We start from the raw sequence: 12,995 nt of genomic DNA, 5'->3' as shown, positions 1-12,995 counted from the left end.
AATATCATATTTCTTCATTTTTTAGTTGCTTTAGGGCTTACTATATGTGTGTGTCTTTAACTTTTCACAGATTACTTTGAATAAATATTTTGCCACTTAAAGTGGAGTATAGAAACCTTACCACTATGTAGTACTGTGCTCTCTTCTCTTTAGTGGTCTTATACATTACATGTAGTTACGTTATAAACCTCTTCACACAGTATTATAATTTTTACTTTCAACTGTTAAGCATGTTTTAAAGAACTCAAGAAGAGAAAAATAGTCTATTTACCCAGGTATTTTTTATTTCTATTGCTTTGTTTTTCATTTCTTATATTCAAGATTTATTTTCTGTTATTGTTTCTTTTGTCTGAAGAAGTTTCTTTAGAATTTCTTTGAAAGCATGTCTGCTGGCAACAAATTCTCTTAGTTTCCCTTTATCTGAGAATGCCTTTATTCCTGAAGGAATTTATTGCTGAATATACAGTTTTTGGTGGCCAGTAATTTTTTTTTCCAGCTCTTTAAATCTGTTGTTCTACTCCTTTTGAACTCAAGGATTTCTGATGAAAAATTTCAACCTTTCAAATTATTTTTCATTTATATATATAGCATTGTTTTTCTCTGGTTGTTTTTCTTTATCTTTTTAGCAATATGATTATGATGTTCCTTGGGCCTAATTTCTTTGCATCTCTATTCTTTAGAATATGCATTTCTATTCTTTTGAATCTGTATTTTTATGTCTTTTATCAAATTTGCCAAGTTTCTAGTCATTATTTCTTTGAATTTTTTTAGCATCACACTCTTACTTCTCTTTTTATGGGACTCAAATGACACAAAATTATACATTGTGTTATAGTCTCATAGGTACCTGAGGCTCTGTTAACTTTTTAAAAAATCTTTTTTCTCTCTGTTCAGATTAAATAATTTCTGTTGATATAGTTGCTAGTTCACTAACTCTTTTTTCCTGTCATCTACATTCTGCTATGGAGGCTATCCAGTGAATTTTAAATTCCGGGTTATTTTATTTTCAGTTTAAATTTTTCTTTAGATTCCTTTTAATATTATCTGTTTCAGTGCAGAGACATTCTATTTATTTCAAGAATGCTTTTGATTTCTTGCTGGAAAAAATTTATAATATAATAGCTACTTTAAAATCTTTTATAATTTCAATATCTGTATCATCTCAGCTTTGACATTCGTTGATTATCTTTTCCCCTGTGGCTTGGCATTTTTCTGGTTCTTTGCTGAGTGATTTTGGGTTATAATCTGAACATTTTGAAAATTATCTTATGAGACTTATTTCAATTCTAGGGTGAATGTTAATAGTTTTGTTTTAGTAGGTACTCATCCTGGTTAGATTCAGGCCATTGGTTCCAACCCATTTCTGTAGGCTGTGGTTTCAATGTCAGTTCCATTTTGAAATCATGTATGCCATACAGGTGTTCAGTCTTGGACCTAGGCTATGCTCTATCTGTTCAGTTTTCAAAATCACTGTCTGCTGAATAGGATCAGTTCCATACTTGTGCAGGTCAGGGTTCAGCTTAGGAGTTCATAAATGACCTTATGGGTTTGCTTTCTGGAGCCTTCACCTCTCTACAATATCCTAATAATTTCCTAGATTCTTGGGGCTCATTTTTCAGTTTTTCAGCTGGAAAGCTAGGACTTTAGTTATCATACATTGTCACGTACTTCTTCAGTTATCCTACACCAAGGGCCAAGTAGGAATGGGCAGGGGGACAGAGGGAGAAAAAAAACAATGGGAATTTTTCCCACAGTCTTTGAACCACAGCATCTGTCTGAATTTCAGAGTTTTGGTTCTTGCAGTTTCCTGTTGACTCTGTGTGTTGTCCCTACCACTATGTTGTTTGGGTTGTATGAATGTAGGGGAAAGAAGCAGTCTCTGTGAGCTTTAGCAGTTATCTTTCCCTTCCTGGAGCCAGAACTAAAAGGCTTCTTTTAGAGCTCTCTATGCCAACATGCTGGTGCCCACTTCTGGTATGTTGAGGTTAGGCTGGGAGGTTACTGTAGGGGAAAAAGATAGTAAACTCACTGCCAGTTCAGTAACATCTCAAACTCTGTTTCTTTTTTCCACGAGAATCCACCTGCAACAGTTTACTGTTCAAAGTCTTTAAATATTTATTTCATCCATTCTGCCATTATTAACGTGTTCATTAGTATAGACAGTGTGGAGTATACTTTTATCTGACCCAGAAGTGGAACCTCCTCCCTTAGATTGTAGATTGTGAGTATACAACCACCTTTGGTCAGCCTAAGATACTATGCTATCAAAGATTATTGGGGGCTGGTGTGGTGGCTCATGCTTGTAATCTTAGCACTTTAGGAAGGCTAAGGCAGGAAGATCGCTTGAGGCTAGGATTTTTTTTGGGGGGGAGAGATGATCAAGGAAGACTTTATTTCATATGTGTTATTTGGATTTTTTGGGGGAGAACATATTCTTTTTTTGTTTGTTTGTTTCAGCATGTTATGGGGTTACAAATTTTAAGGTTTCAAATAATACCCTTCCCCCACTCTCCCCACAAGCCTGAGCTTCAAGCATGACCATCCCCCAGACGGTACACATCTCTCTCATTATGTATGTATATACCCGCCCCCCTCTCCCCTACCACCCGCCCGATACCCAATTAATGTAATTCCTATGTGTTAGGTGCTGCTCAGTTAATACCAGTTTGCTGGTGAGTATATGTGGTGCTTGTTTTTCCATTCTTGGGATACTTCACTTAGTAGTATGGGTTCCAGCTCTATACAGGAAAATACAAGGTGTGCTATATCACCGTTGTTTCTTAGAGCTGAATAGTACTCCATGGTATACATATACCACATTTTATTAATCCACTCATGAATTAATGGGCACTTGGGTTGTTCCACAGCTTTGCAATTATGAATTGTGCTGCTATAAACATTCGAGTGCAGGTGTCTTTTTTGTAGAGTGTCATTTGATCTTTTGGGTAGATGCCCAGTAATGGGATTGCTGGATCAAATGGTAGATTCACTTGTATCGCTTTAAGGTATCTCCATATTGCTTTCCACAGAGGTTGAACTAGTTTGCAGTCCCACCAGCAGTGTAGGAGTGTTCCTATCTCTCCTCATCCATGCCAACATCTATTGTTTTGGGACAGTTTGATAAAGGCCATTCTTACTGGAAATAAATGATATCTCATTGTAGTTTTGATTTGCCGTTCCCTGATGATTAGAGATGTTAAGCATTTTTTCATATGATTGTTAGCCATTATTATGTCTTCTTTAGAAAAGTTTCTGTTCATTTCCTTTGCCCACTTTTTGATAGGGTTGTTTGATTTTTTTCTTGCTGATTTTCATGAGTTCGAAGTAGATTGTAGTTATCCCCCCCTTATCAGATGTGTAGGATGTGAAAATTTTCTCCCATTCTGTGGGTTGTCTGTTTACTTTCATGACTATTTCTTTGACTGTGAAGAAACTTTTTAGTTTTATCATGTCCCATTTATTTATTTTTGTTGCTACTGTGATTGCCTTTGGGGATCTTCTTCATAAATTCTTTGCTGAGAGGCCAGGATTTTGAGACCAGCCTGAGCAACATAGCAAGATCTCATCTCTGCCAAAAAATACAAAATTATCCAGGTGTGGTAGTGCACAGCAGTGGTCCCAGGTGTTTGGGAGGCTGAGGCAGGAGAATTACTTGAGCCAGGAGTTTGAGGTTGCAGTGAGCTATGATGATGCCACTACACTCTAGCTGGGCCACAGAGTAAGACCCTGACTCAAAAAACAAAACAAAAGCAAAAAAAGAGCTGGGCATGGTGGCTCACACCTACAATCTTAGCACTTCAGGAAGCCATGGTGGGAGAATCACTTGAGACCAGGAGTTCAGGATCAGCCTGGGCAACACAGTGAGACTTTGTCTCTATTAAAAAAGATTCTTCTCTACCTCCTTTCTTTTTAGAATCTGGTTGCTTTTGGTCTCTCACATTAATTGGTAGAGGGGAAATAGAAAGGTGTGTGTGACTTTGCTTTTTTCTTCCTCCTAAGGCCAAATTTGTTTTCTTTCTTTTTATTATTACCACCCTTCCATTGGCTGAGCCTGCTCCTAGCCATCTCTGTTAACATTATTCTATTACTGATTGCCATGTCATCACTGCCAGCAAGCAGATCTGCTCATGGTCAGCTCTATGTGCTCCGCATTCAGTTTTTTCCTCCTTTTTGTATCTTCTGACTATTCCTTTTCTCATACTTCTCTGTTTTTCTGCAAAATCCTACATGTCAGACCAGTTTTTCTTTTCTATAAATGTACCAATTACAGTGAAAATAAGGTGTATTTTTTTCTCATTGTCTTTGTGTTCTCTTTGATCAGGACCTGGTGTGTGTGTGTGTGTGTGTGTGTGTGTGTGTAGGGAGGTGGGTGCTATGTTAGGGATCTGGAGACAGATTAGAAACCCAAGGCTTATAGTAATTTGATTTTGTTGTTTTTTAAGATTAAAACACCAATGCTGTTTTTTTTTTCATGTTTTGTGTTAGCTATATGAATTATTTATCTTAGTCTTGATGCTGTATTTAGCACTTTTCTGTTACATCAAAGCTTAGAAGAAAGAATAATTAGGAGATTTGTATCTAATCATGGTTCTAGTACTAGTTAGATAATATTGAATATTAATTTTACTACTTATTCATTATATTTATTAATGAAGTAAGAATGACTGATTCCTAATTCAAATCTGGGTACCAAACAGGCTAGGTCCTTTTAATCTGAAACCTCAAGAGGAATGGCAGGTGCAGTAGGAGAGGAAAAGAGAATATAAGCTGTAGAACCAAAATGAAAAGTCCCCCCAAAAGGTCATGCAAGACTGAGGTTATGAATTTAAAAGGCAGACTCTGTAAGGGAAGAAAGCCATTCTGTTTTTTCTTTCCCTCTTTTTCCAGTTTTACCTCAATATTACCAAAAGCTTAAAGAGAATAGAGGAAATATCTATAAATGGAAATAATTATTAGAGAAAAATGAAACGTTATTTAGGTGTACATTTTAGAGATGAGTAATGGACTTTGCCTCTTCCAGGCGAGGGTTTGATACCCCTTTTTTTGTGAACTCACAGCACCCTGTACTCACTTCTCTCTTAATTCTCATCACTCTGTGTGACCATTTCCTACTTACTTAACTGTTCTCCTAACTAGAGGATAGTATTCTTGATGGAAGGATTTGTATCTTTTTCACTGGATGTTTCTAGTACCAAGCACAATGCCTGACACATAGAAGGTGATCAGTGATTATTTTTATTAATGAATGTATTTTAAAGATACTGAAAAAATAACCAATAGCAGTAAATTTGTGGTAAGCAAAGACATGAAAATTGCTTGTGTATTCTAATAGAAAGGTTGAATAAGACAGAAAATGCTTATAAATATGAAAAGTTATAGCTTACTTATACTCTATATTATTCAGAAGAATAACCATAATAATAAAATTTTTAAAATTTCTGCTGCCATTCACTTTGAGCACATTATATAAAGTTGCCCAAATGAGAAGCAGTTTGATTCAAAGTTCAGAGACTTTGTCCTTAAGACATTCAATTTGGTGGTTTTGTTTGAAGCAATTTTTTTTTCTCTGTCCAAGGTTTGTTAGCATGTATGTATTACAATTTAGAATTATGTAAACTTTGTTTTTTGTTTTTTTTTTTTGAGACCTTGCCTTGGTGTCAACCTAGCTCACAGCAACCTCAAACTCCTAGGCTCAAGCAATCCTGCTGCCTCAGCCTCCTGAGTAGCTGGGGCTACAGGCATGTGCCACCATGCCCGGCTAATTTTTTCTATACATATTAGTTGGCCAATTAATTTCTTTCTATTTATAGTAGAGACGGGGTCTCGTTCTTGCTCAGGCTGGTTTCAAACTCCTGACCTCGAGCAATCCGCCCGCCTCGGCCTTCCAGTAAACTTCTTATACTTTGATTTCAGTTACTCGGAGGTTTTCTGCCTGACTCTTTTAAGGTGCTACCCTGGAAACCCCTCAAAGTAAAATTCACATTTGCTATATAGTCTGTATTTTAAAGCAGACCATCACAATAATAATGGCCTATAAATGTAGTAAAAATAATTCTAGCCATTTCTTAATGTTGAAATAATAGGCAAGCAGAAGCTAGGTGTTATATACATTTAGTATGAGCTGTGTAGATAACAAAATTTGTAACAGACACATATATTATCTGCTTCACCACTATATTTCTTTAGAAACTAAGGATGGAAACTGAGACAACAGAAGTTGTAGTTTAAAGTTGTAGGCGAATAAAAATTCTTGAAATGATCTTTCAATGGAAGAAAATAAGGGTAGAATTTACTATTATCCTTTTATTTCTTGAAAACATAGGTCATTTGGCCAGTTCTTTCTAGTTGTGGTACAGCTGCCAATGTGTAACCACACTTTTGGCAGTTTAAGTAGCATAATAAAATGTGCTCACTTAAATTTTAATACTTTCTTTTATTATTAATATATCTTCTACAGAATTATCAAGAAAATATTTTTAAATTTCAGATTTCCTCAAGTTGCTGGAATAGAATTTGGATTTGATCCAGATGCAGAACCAGGACACCGAATCATAAGAGATACTGTAAAAGTTCAAGGACAGTACTTGAGGAAAAAAAAAATTTACCTTCTTGCTATTAAGGAGTACATTGCAAATGTGAGATGAATTTCTTTTCAAAATGTTTTAAATAAAGTTATTGTCTTATGTTAATACATTCATGTAGATGCACACAAACACATATAATTTTCTTTTGATGATTTCAAACCCTGGGTAGTTTAAATAAATGTTTTCCATTGTATTTTTATAATTCATGAATTAAATGTATTTTTATCTTATATGCAGGTATAATTTCACTATTAATTGTTTTTGTTATCAGATTTAAAAATACAGAATGTCCAAAATTCATGCTATTTTTTAAATGACTGGCAAACTAGCCACTAAACAACTACAGAAAAAAATGCCATAATGGATTGCTGAACTTAAAATTTAGTAATACTTCTAAACATTTAATATTCATATTTTAAGTATATTTTAATTGTTTATATCATATTTAGTTGTGTACAATAAATCTTGGATGACTAAATCTATAAGGACTTTTAGGTTTAACTGAATGGATTCTTTAATAATCAAGTCTAAAGCAGTGTTAGGGTACTGGCAGGAAGCTTGTAAAAACTACAAATTCCAGAGTTCCAATGCTGACAGCCATATGGTAGGTTTTAGATGAATTTCACTAATACTATTCTAAAGAGACCTCCCAGTTGATTCTATTTTACAGCCATGTTTAAGGATTGTAGGCAGCCTGTTCCTAAAGATGTTAGGCAATAGAGGTAAGAACAACAGGTTCATGGATGTCATGACTAGATCCGGGGAGTAGGAGAGGAATTTAAAGTGTATTAGTTTACATATTTGGAAATTTATGGTTTTTGTACATATTTATGAAATTGCATTTCAGTGTCAACTATAAATTTAAAGTATATATTCATTTGGATTTATTCATATTTGTGTACTAGAAAATTAAAATATGTTTTGATATTTCAGGGGAAGGATGGCTACAGTGTGCTTAAAAGTTGTCCTCGAATGTTTGACACAGAAACTGCACAAGTACTTTCTACAGTAGTCATGAATCACTTTGAATCAATAAAAATTGTGCAGGGAAGGAAGCAGTGCCTTTCAGGCCATCGGATGAGTTTAATTACTACTACAAACAAATCACCATCACTAACAGGTGATAATGTAGTTTTAGTTTGTTAGAAGTGTTTCTTTTTTGAGTAGTTGTTTTGTCAAATTCTGGGCATTGGATAAATATTATTTGGCACTCTATTTTCTTATGTTTGGGGAAATATAATAAAAAATAAATGGAATAATAAAGACTAAGCTTTAGAAACTCCAGTTGCGCAAATCAGTGCATAGTATTTATAAGACTAAGCTTTACTTGCAAAGATAAAAAACTAAGCCTGAGGGAAATACAATGATAAGAAAGGCATATAACTAAAAATTCAATGCTGAAAAACACAAATAAGTTCTAGGTAATTTTTTCATTTTTCAAAGTCTTCTAAATTCACAATCTTAGCTACCTTTACAATTTTTTTTTCTCTTGCTTCTATTTACATAAACCATTGTAATTAGTCAAATTGGCATACTTAGTGTTCTGTAAAACATCTTGTCTTTTCCTATCTAACAAGTGCTGTGCCTTGGCATATACAGCTCATTTTATTAATTTAGTTTAAAAGTTTTATTCTTTTTAAAAAAGTCACTTAGCAATAATTTGAGACCAGATTGGAGCAAATTCATAATGAGTTTTAAACTGGTTAATTATTTGATAGAATAATTGTCTTTATAAAAGTACCCTATTTCTTAAAGTAAAATGTACCATATTTTAAAGAATTAGTGTCCTTTGAATTATGTATAATATATATGTCTCCATCAAAATTTTATTCATGGTTGTATAATTGTGGAGCATGGATATTCAGAGAAATTCTGGTTACAATTTTGTAATTGATGTGAATTTCAATTCCTGCATTCTGAAAACTTTAAGGCTTAATTTTAGAATATTTATTGTGGGGGCCGTGATATATTTTAACTGGTTTTATTGTACTTACAGCCTTTGAGGAAGAATCAGATAAACCATCAGCAGTAATTGCAGTACCTGGCATAGAAGGACGGATTTGTCATATTTCTCAGGACATGAAAGAACATTTGCACCAACTTAGAACTGAAAAAAAACAAGGCTTAAGAGCTTTCCCCACTGTTAGTGATAATACATCTGAAAATTCTGATTCTGATTGAAATATTGTATAGGCAATATGTTTTATTAGTCAATGCCAAAATCATCTGAACAATTAACTTTAGCATTGTTAAGCATAGTGACATAATTTTTATTCTTTTGTATTGTTCTGGAATTAGTTTTAATACTAGTGATATTGCTCTAAATGGTCTTCTTTTCATTTTATTCTTATCAAGTCATGTAACTTTCACTGTTCAGTATGTTATACAGGAAACAATATATGTATACTTATGAACATGTTTGTGATTTAAGTATATACATATCATAATGTTTCCAGATTAAATGACTTCAATGCTCACCTTTTCACAGTACTTATTTATATGTTATCCTTTTTCCCACTTTATTTTGCTTTGCTTAATTTTTTTCTGTCTGAATGAAATATATGTCCTTTTCCTTCTGTTGGCTTAAAGCCACTTTATTCACTCTCTATTATGACTCATACTTGATTCAGAATAGGGAAAAATAAGACAAATGTATATACCACTGATTATTATTATTCTTTTTTCCAGTAAATGATGATGAAGTTGTAAGGTATAGCAATGTGATATTAAATATTTTATTTTTAGAAGTCCTGAGTTTTTCATCTTAATGAAATAGATAATGTATATTTTTATGCAGTTTTCTTACCTGTTATCATTTTAATTAAAACAGTCTTTATCCTTACCAGAAAGAAATGAGAGGGAATATGGTAGCACTTATTAAGAAAATATGATAAAAAATTCACTTTGCAATAATTTAAAACCAGATTGGACCAAATTCATGAGTTTATAACTTGTTAATTGATAAAATAACAGTCCTAAGTATACCTTATCTCTGATAGTTTTAAGTTTGTAATTTTGGAAAGTAAAATGCACCACCCTTTTAAGCCTTATTGTCTTTTCTCAGTTAAAATCTGTACATAACATAATTAGGGCAAAGAGTCATTTCTTTCCTAGGGAGGCCATGAATGCCTTTTTCTATTGTAGAAAAAAATTCCCACCCAATTAGTGTCTAGATAAGAAGCAGTGTATAGCAATAACTGTGAGATATGCACAATGGCATAGTTAATATAAGGGGAAATTTGTCTGGTAAAAAGAGCTGTGCTGTTCATGACCAGCCTGGGCAACATAGCAAGACCCTGTCTCTATAAAAAATGATTTTTTAAAAATTAGCTAGGTGTGGTAGCACATACCTGTAATCATCCTAGTTACTTGGGAGGTTAAGGCAGAAGGATCACTTGAGCCCAGGAGTTCGAGGCTACAGTGAGCTATAATTGTGCCATGTACCTCCAGCCTGGGTGACAGAGTGAGACCCTGTCGCAAAAACAAAAACCAACATAGAATTGTGGTCGTACAATTTTCATGTGCTGACATACATATATAGTGATTATCTCTGATGAATCCATGGTTATAGAAAGCAGATATGAGTAGAAAACTGCTTCCAACAGTAATTTTTGCTTTCATTTGAATCATCAGGTATCAGTTAGATTTCTGAACTCTAGTTTTAAATTAGAAGGATTATATAGACTCTTAGGTCATAAGAACTTGATTCTGAAATCCTCAGGATATGTGGTTTGCATTTAAGTAGGGTCAGGTTATGGTCAAAACTTCACTTGAGTATCATTTATAGAGTAAGTGGCATTCATTCAGTGAATATTTATTGAACATGTGCTGTTTTTGTTTGTTGAATACATGAATGAATGAATGAGGGGACCTTATAAATATGTGCTATTGCTGAGTTTTATTGTGTGCAGAAGTACTATTTTATTTGAAAGTTTTAGAGTAGAGAGAAATATAATTAAGGAATTTAAAACTATAAAGGGAGCTAATTCACAGAGGAAAAAACTGAAACAAGAGCATCTGCAAGGATAAAGAGAAAAGGTAGCATGTAAAAAAATGGGATATTACTTGGCTACACTATAACTTACCATTAGCTTTAATAATACATTGGTATTCATTCTGAAAAAATACCTTGTATGTTATAGATAAAATAATTTCACTTGGGAAAGATGAAAAATATAAAATGGCTTTTCAAATTGTGTTCCTCAAAATAGGAATTTTAGAGTTAAAGCTATTGACTCAGAAAGGTAGCATGTGTGATGCTTTAGAAAGTGTCTATTAATTTAAATCTCCATTAATTCAGACAGTGCTGAATAAGAATTTATAATTTTTTGGAAACCTTTTATAGTGCAAATGTATAGTAAAAACTATGTTTGATAGTTCAAAATACTTAAGATGGGATCAAATAATGGTAGGTATTAGCATTTTTAAGAACTTCCTGAGTGATTCTACTATGCAGCCAAATTTGAGGCCCAGTGACATAGATCTGTGATTAGCAAGCTATGGTCTGTGGATAATCCAGCGAGTGACCTGTTTTTGTAGTAAAGAAGAAAATTTTCAAATTAAAAAGGCAAAGGTTTAAAAAAAAGAATATGTGACAGATACTATATATGGCTCAGAAAGAAGATATTTACTATACACACTTTTGCAAAAAAGTATTTTGGGCTATCATGTGGGTTATTATGTTTCCTCAGACCAGGGCTTGGGTTACCATATAGCTTATAATGTTTCCTCAGACCAGTAGCATTGGTATCACATGAGAGCTTGTTGGAAATGCAGAATTTCAGGCCTTGTCCTATACTTATTGACTCAGACCTTCATTTTAACAAGGTCCCTAGGTGATTCATGTGGATGTTGAAGTGTAAGAAGCATTGATACACTTGATGTTGATAATATTGTTAACTATCAAGCTCCCGGATACTTCCCTTTACTGACATAAGTGTCTCAGTCCATTTGGGCTGCTATAACAAAATCCCTTAGACTGGGTAACTTTTAAACAGAAATTTATTTCTTATAGTTCTAGAGACTGGGAAGTCCAACGTCAAGGAACCAGCAGAATGAATGTCTGTTAAAGGCTTGCCGTCTGCCTCACAGATAGTGCCTTCTTGCTGTATCCTTACATGGTGGAAGGGGCAGACAACTTCCCTTGGGCCTCTTTTATAAGTGCACTAATCCTATTCATGAAGTACTTCCTTAATGACCTAATCACCTTTTAGTAACCTAATTACCTCTTTAAGACCCCACCTCCAAATAGGATCACATTGGAGATTAGGTTTCAACATATGAATTTTGGAGGGAAACAAACATTAATATCATAGAAATAGGTAATCAAGATTGACTATACAGTTGACACACTACTCAATTTTATATTCCTTTTCCTAAGGATTATTTTTATATTTCTTAAACCCTCACACAGTGATTTCCTAGAGTGTTAGACTACAAAATGGCCACAAAATCTTTGCTGCTTCTCCCATTGAGAATATACTTCCCCTTTCCTTGAATCAGGTCTGGTTTTAGTGACTTTCTTGGTCAATAGAAAGGAGCAGAAACATTCCAAGACTTCTTAGCTTGCTCATAATAACCTTTGAAACTTCTGCCTGGGTTTTATGGACACTCCTTCTAAGAGTCCTGAGCCACCATGTAAGGTGTCTGGCTACCTGAGTGTGCCATGCTGGAGAGAACATGTGTTTTAGGTGCTCCATTTGTTTTCAGCTGAGCCCAGCTTTTCAGCCATCTCTTCTAAGACACCAGTGATATGAGTGAAGCTATCTTAGACCCTCCAGACTAGTCCATCTGTCAGCTGAATACCACCAGCTAACTCTTGTTGATGCCAAGTGGAACATAAGAATCATTCAGCCGAGCTTTGTCTGATTCTCTGACCCACAAAATTGTGAGATACAATAAAATTTTTAAGTCATTACATTTGGGGTAGCTTGTTACTTAGCAATAAATAATCAAACTACTTACATAGAACATCTAAATGTTTTTATGGTATGGGAGAATTGTTACAAGTTATGCTATAAAATTTTAGGTTTATCTTGATTTTAAGATTGGTTATTTTTTTATCAATAGCACAAGGAGAAAATTTAGTGAAAGGGTAGTTAGTTAACCATACCATGTATGATGGCTTTGTGGTATGTCATCTTGACTAGGCTAAATAAACTAAATTCCCTAGAATTGCGTTTTCAGTACATTTCTGGTTAATTGGGCTAAAAGAGATAGTCTCTCAAGAGTTGGAGGATGTAAGAGAAGCATCAGCTGTTTTGTAGTATGCATACATTCTGCTAATTATTGAATCAAACACTGCTGTGAAGAGATTTTTGATTAAAGCCCCTAAGATTTTTGATTAAAGTCAACCTAGGGGCTTTATCCTGGGAGTTTATCCTGGATGGGCCTCATTTAATCAGTTGAAAG

The 12,995-nt window shown here is 34.2% G+C and overlaps 1 protein-coding gene across 1 annotated transcript in view; it reads left to right on the top strand.

Annotated features, from left to right (window-relative positions):
- LOC105882007 (snake venom 5'-nucleotidase-like) overlaps nt 1–9,329 on the top strand; it is a 74,784-nt gene extending 65,455 nt beyond the window's left edge. The window contains exons 6-8 of the mRNA XM_012784062.3: nt 6,488–6,635; nt 7,518–7,704; nt 8,581–9,329. Of these exons, the coding sequence (XP_012639516.1) occupies nt 6,488–6,635; nt 7,518–7,704; nt 8,581–8,765 (520 nt within the window). The 3' untranslated portion in view covers nt 8,766–9,329. The remainder of the gene's footprint in view (nt 1–6,487; nt 6,636–7,517; nt 7,705–8,580) is intronic.
- Nucleotides 9,330–12,995: the final 3,666 nt, after the last annotated feature.

The sequence above is a fragment of the Microcebus murinus genome, chromosome 11, assembly GCF_040939455.1.
Source record: "Microcebus murinus isolate Inina chromosome 11, M.murinus_Inina_mat1.0, whole genome shotgun sequence".
NCBI lineage: Eukaryota > Metazoa > Chordata > Mammalia > Primates > Cheirogaleidae > Microcebus > Microcebus murinus.
The sequence above is the reverse complement of the archived record's forward strand: the minus strand, read 5'-3'. Positions and strand labels throughout refer to the sequence as shown.